Raw genomic sequence first — 17,233 nt, 5'->3', positions numbered from 1 at the left:
CAACAACAACAAAAGGGGGGGCAAAGGACTTGAATACACATTTCACCAAAGAAGATATGCGAATGGGCAACAAGAACATGAAAAGATGTTCAACATCATTATTCATTAAGGAAATGCAAATCAAAACCACAATGAGATACCACCTCACACCCATGAGGATGGCTGCTATCAAAAAACAAATAAGCATGGCCGGCCGAGTGGCGCGATGGTTAAGAACTCGCTTGGGATGCCAGAGGGCCCCGGTTCGGATCCCACATATGAGGGCCAGTGACAACTGCCCACAACTAGACTGAAGAACAAAATGACAGCAACTTGTCTGTTCCCCTTCCCCCAATTCCCCAATAAAAATCTTTAAAAAAAAAAAGGAAAGAAAAACCTGCAAGGACTCTCATCCCTGGCTACTTAAATATCATTCTTCACCGTCCAAGTCAAGGCTCTTAAGACCCACTTGGACCTCAATTACCTTGTCTTTCCACTCTTTAGCCTATGTGTCCACTAATGTTGAGCCCCAAACACTTCTCCACCCCAATATTCACTGGATTAGCACATCTTCCCAGCCAGCTCCCACCGACTGCTCAAGGTCTACATCAAATATTTCTTTTCCAAGGCCTTCCCTGATCCTGCTTTCGACTTCTATTCGCATCAGATATCATTTTGCCTTGTCAGAGAGGTTTCTTTCATAGCACTGCATAATGCTATAGTAGTCTATTTTTATTTACAACTATAAAAGTATTCATCTTATCCCTCCTCTTCAACTATAATTATTTGAGGACAGAAACTATGCATTACACCTCTCTGAATGAGTCCAAATTGTTCCTTTCAGAGTACAGCTATTCAATTATCATTAGGGAATTATAATAAATTGAAGATGACTGTTACTTCCGTGCTAATCAAAGAAATTATAAGCCCTGAAAGTTTAATAAAAAATACCTAGTTGGGTTGAACATTTCCTCTCTGAGAGATCTTAAAAATGCAAATGACAGTAAAGAGTGTTCTCAAGTTACGAAATTCTTCCAATCAAATCTAAGTGTGAAGACATTTAAATACATACTCACTTGTGGAATCTGCGTGCTTTTCCCGCATCCCGTTTCTCCAACAATCACCACTGTCTGATAGTTTTCTATCAAGTATAATATATGATTCCTTAGCTGAAAAAATATAACCACATATTGTAAATAGCCATACATTTTCTCAAAAGACCTAAACAAAGACCTTTAAACATTACGAAATTAGCTGTTTGCCAAAGGAAATTTTAAAAAGAACATTAAAAATGTATTTCCAACCCACAGATACTACTGGTATCAGTATAAGATGATACAACTGCAGTTGAGTATACGACTTATCAAAATATATAATGCACATACCCTTTGATTCAAGATTTTCACTTATAAGATGTTATATTACAGACATACATGTGAACAAAGATATGTATATACAAGCATACCATTGAAGTACTGTTTAAAATGGCCAAAAATTCCAACAGCCTACATGTTGATCAAGAGGGAAATGGTTAAATCAGTTACGCACACACCAAAAATGGAACAATATGCAGTTGTCAAAAAAGAACAAAGTTGCGCCGGCCGAGTGGCTCAGTTGGTTAAGAGCTCGCTCAAGAGTTTGAGCTCTGAGCAACAGCGGTTCGATTCCTGGCCTGAGCTGAGCCGCCACTGAGCTGACAACAGGCGGCAGGATGGCTCAGCTTAAAAAAATTAAAAAATTAAAAAAAAAGAACAAAGTCTCTTTATACTGCTATGAAATGGTCACCAAGATATAAGGACAGAAAGCAAGGTGCAGAACACTGTGAATAATGCGCTAGTATTTGCATTTTTAAAGAAAGGGGAAATACAATATGCTTGTTTAGGTAAAAGCCATCTTTGGGGAAAACAAAACAAAACAAGACACTGGGATCTATACTGTCTCCAGGGAGGAGAAAGAGTGGCTGGGGAGCAGGGGTGTGAAGGAGAGCTTTGAATTTTATACAACAAGCATGTATTACCTAATTAAATTTGTTTCATCAATTAACTCATAAAATAAAAAATAAAACAGACAAAAAGATTATGCTTTTACCTCTACCTCTAAATCCAAGTTCACAATAAAGCCCTCATAGGTGACATCTAATATTGTAGCTGTCCCTTCCTATACCCATTCAGCGTGAGCAGAAGTCACAGATAATTCCAACATCCTGTCCACTTAGCTTCAGAATATATTTCTGTACCCACATTTGATTACAGACACACCTCTAGAAAGTCATAAAGATATTCCATAAATACCTGGTTTGGAATGAAGTAAAAAAACTGCCTAATCCTCCCACTCTAATCACTGCTCAGCTCATCTGATTCCAAGCCAGCAACATGTTTGCTGAAGATTGGAAGAGCCAGGCTGCTGCCTAACTGGCTAAATGAGGCACTGGGTGTTTTGGGTTTTTGAATTTGGCATTGTTTGGGGTCTAAATATGTACTTCTTAAATTCTTAGTGTGCAAATCTCTTAGGATATTTGTTAAAAATGAATATTCCTAGCCCCACCCTCAGGGTTTCTGATTCAGTAGGGCTAAGGTGGGGCCCAGGAATCTGCATTTCTACAAACTCCCAAAGGAGATTTGGCTGCAGGTAACCTCATGACTAGTCTAGATGCTTTCTTGTCAGTTGCTTATACTTCGTGCTTTCTTTTTCTTGGGTAGGGGAAGGGGGACAGTTTGGGTTCTTGGCAGGTATTTGGTAAATGGTAGATCCATCCACTGGATGGGTGGGTGGGATGGATGGATGGATGGATGGGATGGATGGATGGATGGATGGATAGATGGGTGGATGGGTGGATGGGTGGATGGTCAAGGAAAACTTGAAAGACAATTTGAGTACAAATAGCTAGACAAGGCATTCCAGGAAAGGGGAATAACATAAGCAAAGAAAGAAGATGGAGAAAAGCAAACTACATAAACTATATAAAAAGGGGTGCTATAAAAAGCCCATGAAAGACTTCAGGTTTGGCCTGGAAATGAGTTACAAGAGGATTAGTTAGGGCTGCAGAGCTAGAGTCTGGACTTTAGCTGAGAAGGGTTTTGACTTTAGCTGAAGGGTTTTGAAAAAACTGGGCAGCAGGGTGATTTGAGCACAAAGAAACTGAAGGCAATAATTCATACTTCGTGTGCTAAATACGAAGCATTGCAAACGGGGAAAGTCTAGTGTATGACATTCGAGGGAGAGATGACAAAAAGATACCCAGTTTGGAAACTGGGGAAATGACAGTAACACCAACGGCTGCAGGCGGAATAATCAAGGAGAACTGGTGAAAAGGACCAGGCTGAGCTTCAAAGAGGCTGAGTCTGAGGGAGTAAGAGGACAAGCTTGCATAGCAGGGCCCACAGAGAATGCCGGCCTACAAAAGGCAACAAGGGAAAGCCACCTCGTAATGGTACCGGCACAAAGGGGTGAGCTGCAGATTTACTGAGGCTTTAGTTTCAACTTCTGTTTCTAAAGCTACCTGAACTTTTAGTTTTGACAGGAGGAGGAGTGGTGAATGGGTAACTTCTTATCCTTTTCATCTTCTAGATTTATCTTTAACATCTTATGAGATCTTAACGATGCTTAACCTCTGCTTTGTTTTTTATCAATCACTTATACCCTTCTTCTTGCCATTTTAATTTCATCAACGTATGTATACTTCTTGCTTACTTTTTTTTCATTTGTTGTTTCATTTATTACATTTTATAAGTATAGTTGGAAGATTAGGATCAATCAGGGAAAGGCCAAAATTAAATACTTAGTAAACAATTATCCTTGTACTTGAACGTTGACTACATGTCAGGTATCTTACTAAAATGCTCTACGCGGATGATCTCATCTGGTCCTCAACAATCCTGTGAGGGAGGTACTATGAGTCCCATATTATAAATAAGAAAACAGAAGCTCAGATGGTGAAGCAAAGTCACACAGCACACAAATGATGAAGCTTGGGTTTGAACTCTGAACTCCCAACACTTCATCACAGCTCAAGCTGTGTCCCTCAGTGGTGAGGAAGCAACAGTGAACCTATACTCTTTATCTCCTGAGGGTCAAGCTGGTTTGCATTCCCACATAATGGATGAGGTTAATCACCTGAGGAAGAAACCCAGGGACTGTCAGGGCATGAGCAACTAAAATATTTGGGGCCACATAAAACTCTAATCAAGGTGGCTTGGCTAAATTAAGAAGGATGCTGTTTTATATCCACTTGGAAAAAGAATACATTCATAGAAGAGGAATTCTTAGCACAACCTAGACAAAGGGGCTCCTTAAGTATAAGAACTTAGAAGAGAGAGAGACATGGGTGCTAGTGGCTCCACCTACTCGGGTCATTCCAGAGGCATCACCCATCATGAGAGGCTATATGCATATGAAATACATATTTTTCAACTACACCTAAATCACCTTAGGCTCTGAGCCCACTTTCTGATCACAGTTTGGCTTCCCACGTGGACTTGGCAACAGGGAGAAAGTGTGTCCAAGGACTGGGTCCATCTGTACTAGAGAACTACGGCTCCCTGTAAACAAACATACTCTCAATTCTAGTTTACACGTTGGTCTCTTGTGAGATGACAAGAGATGCATCCATTCCTGAGACTGATGGAATTAAGTGTCTGGATATGCACATGGGACATAATAAACACACCAAAATCCCGTCGCTAGGGCCGGCCGAGTGGCTCAGTTGGTTAAGAGCTCGCTCAAGAGTGTGAGCTCTGAGCAACAGCGGTTTGATTCCCAGCCTGAGCTGACCTGCCAACAGGTGGCAAGATGGCTCAGCTAAAAATAAAAACCAAAAAAGTCCTGTCAGTATCGCGGTAGGAGTTAACATCCTCAACGGAAACTACCTCATATTCCCAATTAATCTAGCTTAGAGAAATATGCCTTTAAAAAAAAGCTAAACTTGGCCATATGTTGGTAATTTGTTGGAGCTAGATGCATAGAAGCTCATTGTGCTATTTTCTCTACTTTTCTGTATGTCTGAACTTGTCCATAATTGAAAGCAAAGAGGTGGAGGGAAAAGAATGTCATTCCACTTCTTTTCAGTTTTTAATACATAAGATCTAACTGAAAAAAATCTTAAAGACTTTGAAGATTTCTAAAGTTAACTAACAGGCATATTTTGAAAAGTTAATCCCTTCAGATAAGGTCATCCTGAGCTCTTTGTGTTCTAAAGTGTCATTAAGACTAAGAGGACGCTGTTTGCTTCAGTGCCAAGTACACAGCTATGGCAGACTGCATCAGGCCAGCAGGCTGAACATGCTTTTCCAATGTACCTTGAACACTGGCAGCTTCTGTCTCTGCTGTTCTATTGAAAGGGCAGCATACGGATTGTAAACAACGGTTGTTGCAGAGTTTTCAGCGAGACTTTGTCTCTCTTCAGAGATGCTGACGCCTGGTCCCTCTGTACCTGTAACAGAAAAAAATTTTCAGGTTCTCTGATACAAGGAACAGAGAAACATGCAAAAACTACAAATTCAAAAATGAAGATATACAACAGAAGCAACACATCTGATCTCAAAGTACCAAGAGATACTAAGCTTTAACTTCAGGAAAACATCTGGAAAAGTACCTATGAGAATACAAAAATCTTCCGTAAAGGCCTCACTCCTGTCAGGAACAAAGGAGATGGCGGTCCCACTGGGCTCCGAATTGGCCACACACAACTGTATGTTACAGAGGACAATGTTTTTAGTTCTGGCCTCCATGTCGGTCTTCTTACCGAACACTTCATAAAAGTGAAAAGAAACGCAGTGGGAATTAGCTGGGGCAAAGGATGAGTCCTACTGCAGGATGGCAGGTTCACAGGCGACTGGAACCAGAGACTCAAACACTGCCTGGCTTTCTCATTCTCTCATCTCTATGCCTCTCGACAAGTTCCTCTCGGTCCCCTAGGCTGGCTTCTCTACAGGAGCTGGAATCAAGGCTGCTGAGATGCCGGAGCTCAGGCTCACAAGTCCTCCACCAATCATTCATTCACACACCCACCGGGGACGGAAGTGCAAGAGATACAGCATGCACACTGCAGACACAGGCCCTACCCTGTGCAGCTTACTTGCTTCTTTCAGTCTTCCTCCCCATAGACTGTAACTTGGTGCATGAAGCGGCAGTAAGTGCTATGGAGAAAATTAAAGACCTGCTAAGGTCGACAGGGAGTCCCAGGTGTGCGCTATTTGGGGGCAGCTTTTCTCCCAGCTTAGGTCCAATGCCCAGCCGGGTCCAATAAACCAGGGCCAGTGGAGTGGGATGCAATAAATGGCAGCCCCCATCTGAACCACAGGATTGGAGCAGTTGGATGGGAAGTGCTGTTCCAAGAAACCAGTGTGCTGAGCAGATGAAACCGCAGATACCATGACAGACTCTTAGTATAAGAACAATGACAACCTGGTGCTCAGGATGGTGAAGAACAGGGAAGCCATATCCCATCATGATCCCATCCCAACCCAACCTGTTCAAGGTGCCGTGGATTTTTAGCCTGGAAAGGAAAATGCTTGAGGAGGAGCATGGGTTCAATTTTTAGGATCAGTTTCTGTAACTTTTCACGCTGCTCTGTTTGTGTAGCTCTAAGACAGAAGTAAGAGTAATAAATAAATGGCACAGGGCTCAGAATTCAACTCAACATAAGGAATATACTCCTAAAAGTTAGAGCTGGTGAGCACTGGGGTAATGGTGCCTTTATGAACCAATAAAAACCCTCCCTAGAAGTTCAAACACATGCTGCACAGCCTTCTGTTGGGGGTGCACAGGGATAATTACACAAAACTGTCACCTCGCAGGTCTGAACTCAGAATCCGTAACGCTATGAGAAACTACGGGGACGCTGTGATAAGATTTAGCCCAGTGATTGAGGTTTACACTGGGGGAGGGCGGGTCCCAGGTCCCTTCAATAATCTAAGGAAGGCTATGAGTGCCCTCTCCTGAAAAATACACCAGAATGTAATTTATCATAATACAAAATGCTGGAGGTCCACAGACCCCCTTAGCACTACATTTAGAATCACTGCCGTAGATCCCTGATGCCTTTGCCATTTATTTTTACGAATATAGTTGTGTTCCAGAGGTCCAAGATGGCCAAAAAGCAGGTAAGCGGGGCCCTGCTTGTTGGGGAAGGTCGTCGAGAAGATAAGACTGCCTGTCTGACCCACGAGCTGGACTCCTGCAATCGGAGGCTCCTCACCCACCTCCCTATATTTTGGGATGTGAATTCCACTCGTCTGCCCTGGGCTAGAAACTGCCCAAGGACACGGCCTTGAGATAGAAATGTGGTGATGAGACCATCTGGACTGTGTGCATGACTGAACCCAGGCAGGCCCCCCTTGTATGTGACTGACCCTAGTTAAGACCTCTGTATCAAGTTTTACGATTTGGCGGGTGGGTGCAGCAATCTACTGGTCTTGTGGCTGCCCAAGCCAGGCCTCCTGTGTAAATTCCCTTGCTTATTAATCTGCCACCTACCAATCTGAAGTGTCTGCCTTTTTCTTTGGTCTCTCCCTGCCCTCTGCTGTAGGAGCCGGTTTCAGATTTCACCTGGGAAGCTCCCGTAGAGGATGCAACCCAACATTGCTGTATTGTTTTTGCCAAAATGCTGACCTTTCTTTCATCAAGATAAGAGATAGACCAGGACCTGGAACAAAGCCTGTACTCCAAGAAGTGCATTTCCTTCCCTTTCTTCCCTTGTTACACATGATATTATTATCCCTACATCTTAATAATGTCTTATAACCTTTACCCAAGAAAACTATTGCAAAGACTACCTTGTCCTCATCAACTTTATTTTTGTCCGGAATTCTGTCCTGTTCAAAACACACTTAAATCTCTACAGCATGTCTAGAACATGTTAACATCGCTCCTGCACGGTCTCTCACTTCCCTCCTTCACCAGGGTTTAATCCACCCAGGTGTTTCCTTCACGACCCCACCCCTCCTGGTCTCTAACCTACAGCCAAATCCACCTCAGTACAGGATTCTGTTAGCAGATCTCTTACAAGAACAGCTGCTGTCAATCAATAAGGAGCCCGTCTCCTCCTCACAAAAGACTTCATTCACCAAACTAGGACTGCTTCCCTCCGTATACATCCCAGGGCCCACTGTGGCTGCCTACAGTCGTTCTTCTCTTGGGAACATTCTCTGTGCTTAAGGGAATAACAAGTTTGTAATTATTGCAAACTATAAATGCCTTCATTTCGCCAGCTATAAAACACGGCTGATAATAGTAACTGCCCCCCCCAATCCAACATCCCCTCTCACCCAGTTTTTTAGTTTGAGTGGTGATCCGTTAGTGGGTTATGAAATTAATACAGTGCCTCATGATCAGCATTTTTTAAAATAATGAACTAGAAATAGAATAGAAAGTCTCAGAGTGCATCCCAGAAAGCAATATTGGTTTTGCACAACTTTTTTCAGTTGCGTGTGTGATCCAGCACGCACACACACACATGCTGGATCACAGCCCCAATAAATCTTTTACTGTAGATCAGATCACAAAATCTCCTAAGTTGTTGCTATTAAGTTTCACCAGGCACATGGTCAGCAATCATTAAATATTCATTGTATGTATGAAAGAAAAAAAGCCAGGCTCTTCTGATCGACTTGTGCTCGTCAACCTTTTTCTACAAAAATCTCAGGTAGTTCATACAAAGCTCTTAAGGCAGAGATCACAAACTAGTTTCTCAAGGTCCCAAAACATGCCTTGGTTAAAATGTTTGAAATATTGGGTCGTCAGGAAAGTCATGACGCATTTTTGCATTGAAAAACATAGAAAAATACGTCATGACTTTCCCGACGACCCAATACAATAGTTCATTTAAAACATGTCAAAATGTCCCATTCGAATCTGGATATTAGGCTTAAAAAATACATCTGGCAACTCTGAGCCCATACGACAATTAGGTAGACCCGAATACAGCTTCCTGCTTTACACAGCCTATGCAAGCTCCGGTGTGTATCTATCTGTGGATGCGCAGTGCAGTTAACCATAGTTGTCATCCACACCCTAATACTTCCACCCGGCAGCTTCACTTATTTAGGTGGTCTGAAAGGCCCCTGTAGTTACCTGAGCCTGTGGCTCCCAACCTACAGGATATATTCGTGATTCCAACATCTGGCCTTATATCGAGCGTCAGCCATTTCCCTGACCTTTACCATGTACTTCCCACATTCTATTTTCATACCTTGAACTTCAGTTTCCTCCTTTGTAAAAAGAGAGTGATACCGCCATCACAGATATTGTGACCGTTTAATAAGATGATGGAAGCAAAAGTGACCAGCACAAAGCACAAAGTAAGGGCCCAGTAAATGTGTACGAAAACCCATCCCTGCCTCAGTTAATGACAACAGTTTACCTAGTGGTTCCCAAACTTTGATGCAGGCTGGGATCAGCCGGGGAATCTTGAAAAAATACTGATGCCTGGTTCCTAGCCCTCCAGACTTCTGACTTATTGCCATGGGGTATGACAGAGCAGCAGGATGTTTAAGTTTCCCAAGTGATTCAACTACACAGCAAAATTTGAGAACCACTTACCTAGCTAGCCACCCAACCCAGAAATCTGAGTCATAACGGACTTTACCTTCTCCTACGTCTGCCTCTAAAATGTCTCTATTCCCATAAGGTCCCTCCTCTCTGTTCCCAGGCCAAAATTAAGGCTTTCATAGCCCTCCTCAATTTTAGTAGTACCTTCTCTTACAAGTGTCCTTGATTCTAATTTCTTCTCCCAGCCATTCTGCACAACACTGCCAGATATCTTTCTAAAATAAACCTGATCGTGTCATCCTCTGCTGAAAACCAGTGAAGTCCAAACTCTTTAACTTGCCATGAGACCTCTCAAAATGAGGCCCCTACAACATCCCAAGATACACCCTACCACTTAACAGCATCACACTACTCAACTATTTTGGGGTTTTTTGGACATTCTTGAGGCATGCATCCCACGTTGCTTTTGTTCATGCTGCACCCTTTGCCTAGAGCTCCATTCTCCTCTACGCAACAAAACCTTATTTGTGCTTCAGTGTCTACCTCAAAAATGTCACTGTCTTAATGAAGTATTTTTCCACACATTCAACCCACATTCAATCTTTCCCTTTCCCCTATACTTCCATATAATTATAATAGTTAATATGTATCTAGTGCTAACAGCTTTACATGTATTCTTATTTAATCCTCAAAACAATCCTTTAGGTAGGCATTATGCCCAGTTTATAGATGATAACTGAGACTTTGAGCACTTAAGTGGCTGTGCCAAGTCACCAAGTTAGTAAGTGGTAGTCACGGACTCTAAAGCCCATCTTCCTTTCCACCACCTTTTCCTGCCTCATTTTATATTCTCTTCTAAAGGGTATTCAACTTCATAGAATAATTGAGAGAGAGAGACACAGAGACTAACCCTTGATAGCAAAGCACAGCCCTAGTTATCTATATCTGTCTGCTGACCACAAGGTTAGCTGTTCAATAAGTATACCCTCAATGAATGAATTAAATAATAGAATAAAACTCTTAAGAGTAATCACATGTTCTTTAACTAAAGTAATATCTTGATGTGATTTTTAACAATTCATTCAGGCCTTTATTATACTTAACACTTTGACCTGTTATTAAAGGCCTGAATAAATAAAATAGAGGGTATCTCATTACCTAATGGGATCTTAGTTTTGGCTGCAAACAAAAGTCAGGACGGATAATTGGCTGATGACTTGAAATGCTGAATCATAAAAATGTTGTTAAATGAAAAACTACAGATTTAAAAAAAAATAAATAACACATCTCTTGCTTGGGTTTATCTCCCACATCATGTTATATGCATGGTCAGAATTTCAGAGACCCACTCTAAAAACAATTTTAAAGCCTTCCTTGTATTACCTTCTCTGTCTCATTTCATTTTTGCTGCAATATACTTTGCACATCCAGACCTGCAGAGGTGCAAGTGGGGGGAAAAAAACAAGCAAGTGGTGGGGGTAAAGAAAACTTTTGTTTTTCACAAGGAACTGAGGGAAGGAGGGAAGTAATGCATTTAGCTGGGTTTCAACGTGTACACATTCAATAAAATCGTGATTGAGAAAATTAAAACAAAACAAGCAAGGCATTTTGTGACTGAGATTCCTATTAGCCGGCAAGTGGGGAAAGTGCGTGACAGCCGATATGAAGGTGTTCACTTTCTGGCAGACACTCGTAGTAGAAAAGAAGGACCCTAAAACAAAATAAAACTTTGTCTTTTTATGAGCACTTACTCTACGTCAGACAATGCAGTCGTGCTCACTGTTCAAGCCTACAGAATGTCATTACTCTGCCCGTTCCATAGGTGAGCAGAGACTAAGGCTCCGACGGGTTAAGGGACTTGCCCAAAGGTACTGTTACTATGTGGCAGGGCGGAAAATTCGAACCCAGGCGTCTGATTCCTTAGCTGGAGCTCTTAAACCCTGAGCAACACGGTCTGTCGGGTTCCACTGTAGCCCCAGGGCAGTAACAGGGCACGCGTGGGCGCTTCAGCGTTTCCCCATCGCGGGTTGGGCAACACAGGCATCGGGAGTGAGAAAAACGAGGACTGGGGAGGCTGAGACTCGAACAAGGTCACACAGAGAATTTCTACGTAAAGAGGGAGCGGACCCCCAAACCCCCAGGACCCTGTGGGAGCCTGAGCCGCAGAGCCGACCAGCACCTTGGTGGCGGTGGCTAGCCCGCCGAGGTCAGGCCTGCGCGCAGGTCCGCAGGACCCAGGACACACCGCCGCTGGGCCAAGACCAAAGGCAGGCCGCTACATCTGCCCAGCGTTCCGCCAAGGGCCTTACCTGGTCGCCAGAACTTCACCGGTCCCACGGGCGCAGCCATGCTGGGGTGAAAGGTCACGAAGAAAGCTCCACCCCTCCGTCGCAAGCGAGCCCCCGGAGGGGCAGGGGGCGTGGCCCACGAGGAGCCTAGGCCCGGTGGTTCACGAGGTTTTACGGCCACGCCCCCCGTGGCCACCGCCCCCTCGGCTCCACGTGACCTACGGCTCGTCTTCCCAGAGCGTTCCGGCCCCGCCCCCAGACTCACGTGACCCGCACCCGCGAAAAGGGCGCGCTACTCCGCTCCCTTTAGAGTGGCGGATCGCGGTATCAAGTGGCTTTCTTAGGAGCGCGGAGTGTGGCCTGAATGGCGGCCGCACACCTCTGGAAGGGCAAGTTTTGGGAAAGGACAGCTGGCACGCGGTGAGCACGGAGGCAGTCCAGTCCAATTAACTGCTAAAGCTGTCTCGGCTTTACTATTTATTTCTCTTTTATTCTCGTCCATATAGTCATATTGAAGGATAATAATAGTGACTACCTTGTGAGTGTGCTGGTTCAGTAAATACTGCGTGCCCAGGTTACTGCAGTTTCAGCCCCTTCATGGAGCTTCTGTCTAAGGAGGCGACCGTGAATAGTAATAAATGCTCGATAAACAGTAGTATTTATTATTATCAGTAAATAAAACAATGGGAAAGCGTATGGAAGTCTTCAGGAGTCTTGAGAGTAATGCTGAAAAAACGGGGGAGGGAGGGAATGGATTGGAATAAGAGACTTAGAAATGGGTAAATCAGTTAGGCTAGGACACTAACCCAGTGTTTCCTCCACTTTGACTGCTCATGTGATTCAAATGCTTGTTTAAAGTACAGATACTAGGCCCCATCCAAACTTGAGTCAGAATCTCCAGGGGTGTGGCCTGGGAACCTGCATTTTAAGAAGCCCCACCCATGATTCTTTTGATCAACAAGCTTGAGAAAGATTCCACTAAGCCAAAGGAAAGCTAATAAAAGTTAATACGCTAAAATAAAGGAACTATTATATTTTATGGGTAGGCAACTAATTGGAAGAAAGTGAGAGGCTTCAGAATTATGCATTTTTAGAGCAGTGAAGAAAATTCTGCAATTTTTGAAAGAAATGACATAGTCATGGAAAGATCATTTTGGAGACAGGTAGACATGATTTGGAATCCTAACTTTGCCATTTCCTAGCTCCTGACTGTCATCTAATATTTTTAAAGGTTGTATTAAATGAGATAACATGTAAAGCACCTAACAGTGTAAGACATTGCAGGCATTCAATCAATGTTAGCTCTCATTAACTCAAATACAGCAAACCCACTGTACCCAGGGGGAAAATAAAAGTCTGAATTTAGATGTATACATTCCTTTTCCAAATATCTTCTTTATTTCCATAATAATGAAAATATTCAATACATGATAATCTCTCTGCCTAGAATTATCCATCCATCCTTTAAAATATCCTCCTAAGGGTCACCCTAAGAATTGTATAAACTTACAGCCTGGTTTAAGCATCCCCGCCCCAACCCATCCCCTGCCCAGGATCAGGACCTGTGTGCTCACTGTTGTGATAACATTTACCTAGTTAACTATAGTTCATCTGCCTCCTCTATTACACTGGAAGCTTCTTGAGGACAAGGACCCTTTTCATAGTCCTAGCCCATTAATAGTGCCTATTGAGAAATGTATGAGGTCTGAACAATTAAGTTCACGAACATGTTGCAATGATGTTGCTTTGGTATCAGGGATTATTCATTATGAATTTGTACCAACTGGACAGTTAACCAAGTTTACTATTTGGAAATGCTGAAAAGGTTGCATGAAAAAGTTAGACGACCTGAACTTTTCGCCAACAATTCATGGCGCTTGCATCACAATGCACCAGCTCACAGGGCACTGTCTGTGAGGGAGTTTTTAGCCAGTAAACAAATAACTGTATGGGAACTCCCTCCCTACTCACCTGATCTGGCCCCCAATGACTTCTTTCTTTACCCAAAGATAAAGAAAATATTGAAAGGAAGACATTTTGATGACATTCAGGACATCAAGGGTAATACGACAACAGCTCTGATGGCCATACCAGAAAAAGTTCCAAAATTGCTTGGAAGGGTGGACTAGGCACTGGCGTCGGTGCATAGCTTCCCAAGGGAAGTACTTCGAAGGTGACTGTAATGATATTCAGCAATGAGGTATGTAGCACTTTTTCTAGGATGAGTTCACAAACTTGTTGGACCTCGTATATGTGAACACCATGGTTTATACTTATTTTTAGTTCTCCATACATTGATCCTTGTTTTATTTTTGTCTTCTTTTCACTAAAGGCCCAAGTATAGAAAACAGGGTTTATACATGAATACAAGGGAAAATTAAATAAGTGCCACTTTTTATTTCTGTTTTATAAATTACTCAACTTATATTAAGAAGTCTTCGTATTTACAAAGAAACAGTAGATTAAAGTCAGAGGAGACTTTAATCAACATCTAAATACTCTGTTTTATAGAAACAAAAAAAAAACCCTGAGGCCCATAGAGGTTAAAAGGATTGATCAGAATCAATGAGCTATTTTGCATCAGAACTAAAATCTAGAACTCAGCTTTCCAATTCCCAGGCCAGTGTTTTTTTCAACCACATGGACCATTTAAAATCATTAGAGCTTAGCTCTGCTAGATAAGAATTAGTTTATCTGTCCCAGAAATTTCTAAGCCCAACTGTCCCTAATGAGTTGTTTTGCTTACACAGACTTCTATTGGAGAAAAGGCCTAAGTAACAACCTACAGGTTGATGGCGTGGTTTTACTGTCACAAACTAGGAATGGTCTCAGTAGACTATCTTATCCTTCCTAATTAACTATTTTCAGAAAGAATGGCCTAAAATAACAACTCTAAAATTGAAACCATTATTTCTTGGGATGGCATCCAGAATTTATTTAGTTCAATGCCAACTCATTTTGTTTGATCATTTTGTCACATAGGGGTACATTTTGCAACTTCTGAATAACAGGTTTTCCAGAAAGATACTCCTCAAAATCATTTCATGAGTACATTATAGATGTTTTTCTGTGCCTATGGTGGTGGTTAATGGGTACTTTCTGCACTGAACTATTTCCAGTCCCACCATCTTAGCCTTGTTTAGGAGGCATAGGATTTCGGAGTCTTCATCTTTGTACCAGTTAAGGCTTTTATGTAACAAGTGATAGAAAACCCATTCTCACGTAAGCAAAAATGGTTCACAAAGTCCACAAGCGTAGTTCTGATTTGAGACACGGCTGCATCAGGACACATGACGTAATCAGGGCTCATTTCTGATTCTTCTTCTGCCTTCTGCTGACCTGGGTGTCATGTGGTAACTATAATAGATGGCCACGTCAGCTCAGCCACCACATCCTCTCAGCATCAAGCCTCTTTCCAAAAATCGGTGGTAAAAATATCTGGCCACGTATCCATCTGAGTCAGTCATGAGGGCCAACCAATATGATGTACACACACTCCATCCCAAGTCAGATGTGGTCAGCGACACCAGAACCACGTGGACCAAGAGCTGGGAACAGAATGATTCCTCAGAGGGAAACCTGAGGGTGAATATCAGGGGGCAACTGAATGAAGTAAAAATAACAGATGTCAATCACACCATCCCTGTAGTCATGTGCTAAAAGTCTTGGCATCTTAAGAAAAATCCTAGCTGCCCTTAGGTCTGCTCCATCAAGCCAGATCAGAGAGCTATCTCCCAGCCTGAAAAGAGGTTGTCCTTTGCAGAATCACTTTTACCGAATTGTATTGCACTGGGATTTTCCACTGAATCTAAGGTGCAGCAGCCCTCTGCAGCTTGTAACATATGTAAACCTGTAGTTTGTTGGCTTGCACACAAAGGATCAAGTTCACACATGTATTAGCATAAGCAAAAGTGCTTACTTAGCTTCAAGGATTTGGGCAGAGGTGTGGAGAGCTCCACGAGGAAGGAGACTCAGCTGCCAGGGGAGTCCATCACGTTGGCCTGAAAAACATGCATGGCTATGAAACTAGACAAGTTGGGGAGAGCCTCCTGAGGTCGGCCAGGGGCTTTCTAGATAGGACGACTGTATGCTTCAATTGGACACGTCTGAGAATGAAAGGGGGTGTTCGTGGGCATAACCTGGAACTCTGCCAGGCAAACGGGGCATATTTCTAGGTGGCTCCAGGGAACCTGGTGTAATAATGCTCATCTGAACATATTCAGTCTCAGGTACATATTCCATGCTCACACAGGACATCTGAATAGGTCCAACTCATTTATAGGTTTGGACAACCGTCCTTATGGAGTTCGATGTTGGCGCACACCCAGAATATCTGTCATTGTGTTTATTATCAGAAGGCTTCACGGTATCATTTTTATAAGAGGATCCTTGTGAGAAATTCTTATCTGATCTTATACCGAGGATTGTTCTTCCTATACTTGGATTTACTTTGATCTTAGAGACATTATGAATGGTTGGTCTGACCAGGTTTCTCCTTCTGCCTTGGCTACTGAGAAACTTTCATGTGTGGCCTACCCAAAGTAACAGTGTTGGTCACTGTGGCATGCGCTTGTGGCCTCATTCCATTTTGTATCCCCCACGCTTTGGGTTTCTTTCATGTAACTTTTCATGTACATGACCTTGTACTTAGGTTTTCTTGTTAGTCACTTTAAATCTCATGTAAAACAGAGATACTCCCAGCCTAACTGCCTACAGCTATGGGGAGGCCATTTCTTCAATTGGCTCCTTAAGTTTTTCAAGACAATGTTGACCCTGCAGTCTGATTCGATTGACCTTGAAATTGCATGGATCTCCAATTCAAACAAATCAGGGAGAAAAAAAAAAACCTGAATTTGAATACTATTTATTTGATGATATTGAGACATTTTTGTCAAAGTTGCGTAGGTATGATCATGGTAGTGTGGTTATCTTTTATTCAAAGTGAACTTTTAATCTTTTAGATATATACCAAAATATTTACAGCCTCTTCTATAATGGCCAAGTCTGACATTAGACAGATAGAGAAATATAATTCTCTCCTAGGGAGTGGCAGCAAACATTTTTGAGCCAAATAGTCTGCCACACCCACCCTCCTCCTCTCTCTCCCCCGGGAGTGGGACCAATAACATTTTAAATGAGGCCCCAGCTGACTCTGATGCAGGTGGCTCTCAGATCTCACCGTGGAAAAACTGTGCCCTGTAGTGAGTGATACTCTCCAGAGGAGTGCCAGAAAAGCTTTGCTTACTCTGAGATACCGGGACATTTTCGTAGGATTCCATACACCTCTTGTTCTTATTTCTAATCGCTGACAACAACTCTCAGAGAATAGATTGGAGTCCTGCTCCACAAAAAGAGGACTCTGTGGTTAGGTAAGCTTGTGATAGGCCACATACCTGCCCTCCTCTGAGAAAGTCAATGTGATCATGACCTCATTCAAAAGTCTGAGTCGTCCTTCAGTCAAGAATCCTATTTAAATGTAT

At 42.7% G+C, this 17,233-nt stretch overlaps 1 protein-coding gene across 1 annotated transcript in view; it reads right to left on the bottom strand.

The window, feature by feature from the left end:
• DHX35 (DEAH-box helicase 35) overlaps window positions 1-11,918 on the bottom strand; it is a 71,713-nt gene extending 59,795 nt beyond the window's left edge. The window contains 3 exon segments of the mRNA XM_019632931.1: window positions 1,056-1,148; window positions 5,274-5,407; window positions 11,775-11,918. Of these exon segments, the coding sequence (XP_019488476.1) occupies window positions 1,056-1,148; window positions 5,274-5,407; window positions 11,775-11,814 (267 nt within the window). The 5' untranslated portion in view covers window positions 11,815-11,918.
• Window positions 11,919-17,233: the final 5,315 nt, after the last annotated feature.

The sequence above is a fragment of the Hipposideros armiger genome, unplaced genomic scaffold (assembly GCF_001890085.2).
Source record: "Hipposideros armiger isolate ML-2016 unplaced genomic scaffold, ASM189008v1 scaffold_1196, whole genome shotgun sequence".
NCBI classification, from domain to species: Eukaryota; Metazoa; Chordata; class Mammalia; order Chiroptera; family Hipposideridae; genus Hipposideros; species Hipposideros armiger.
The sequence above is the reverse complement of the archived record's forward strand: the minus strand, read 5'-3'. Positions and strand labels throughout refer to the sequence as shown.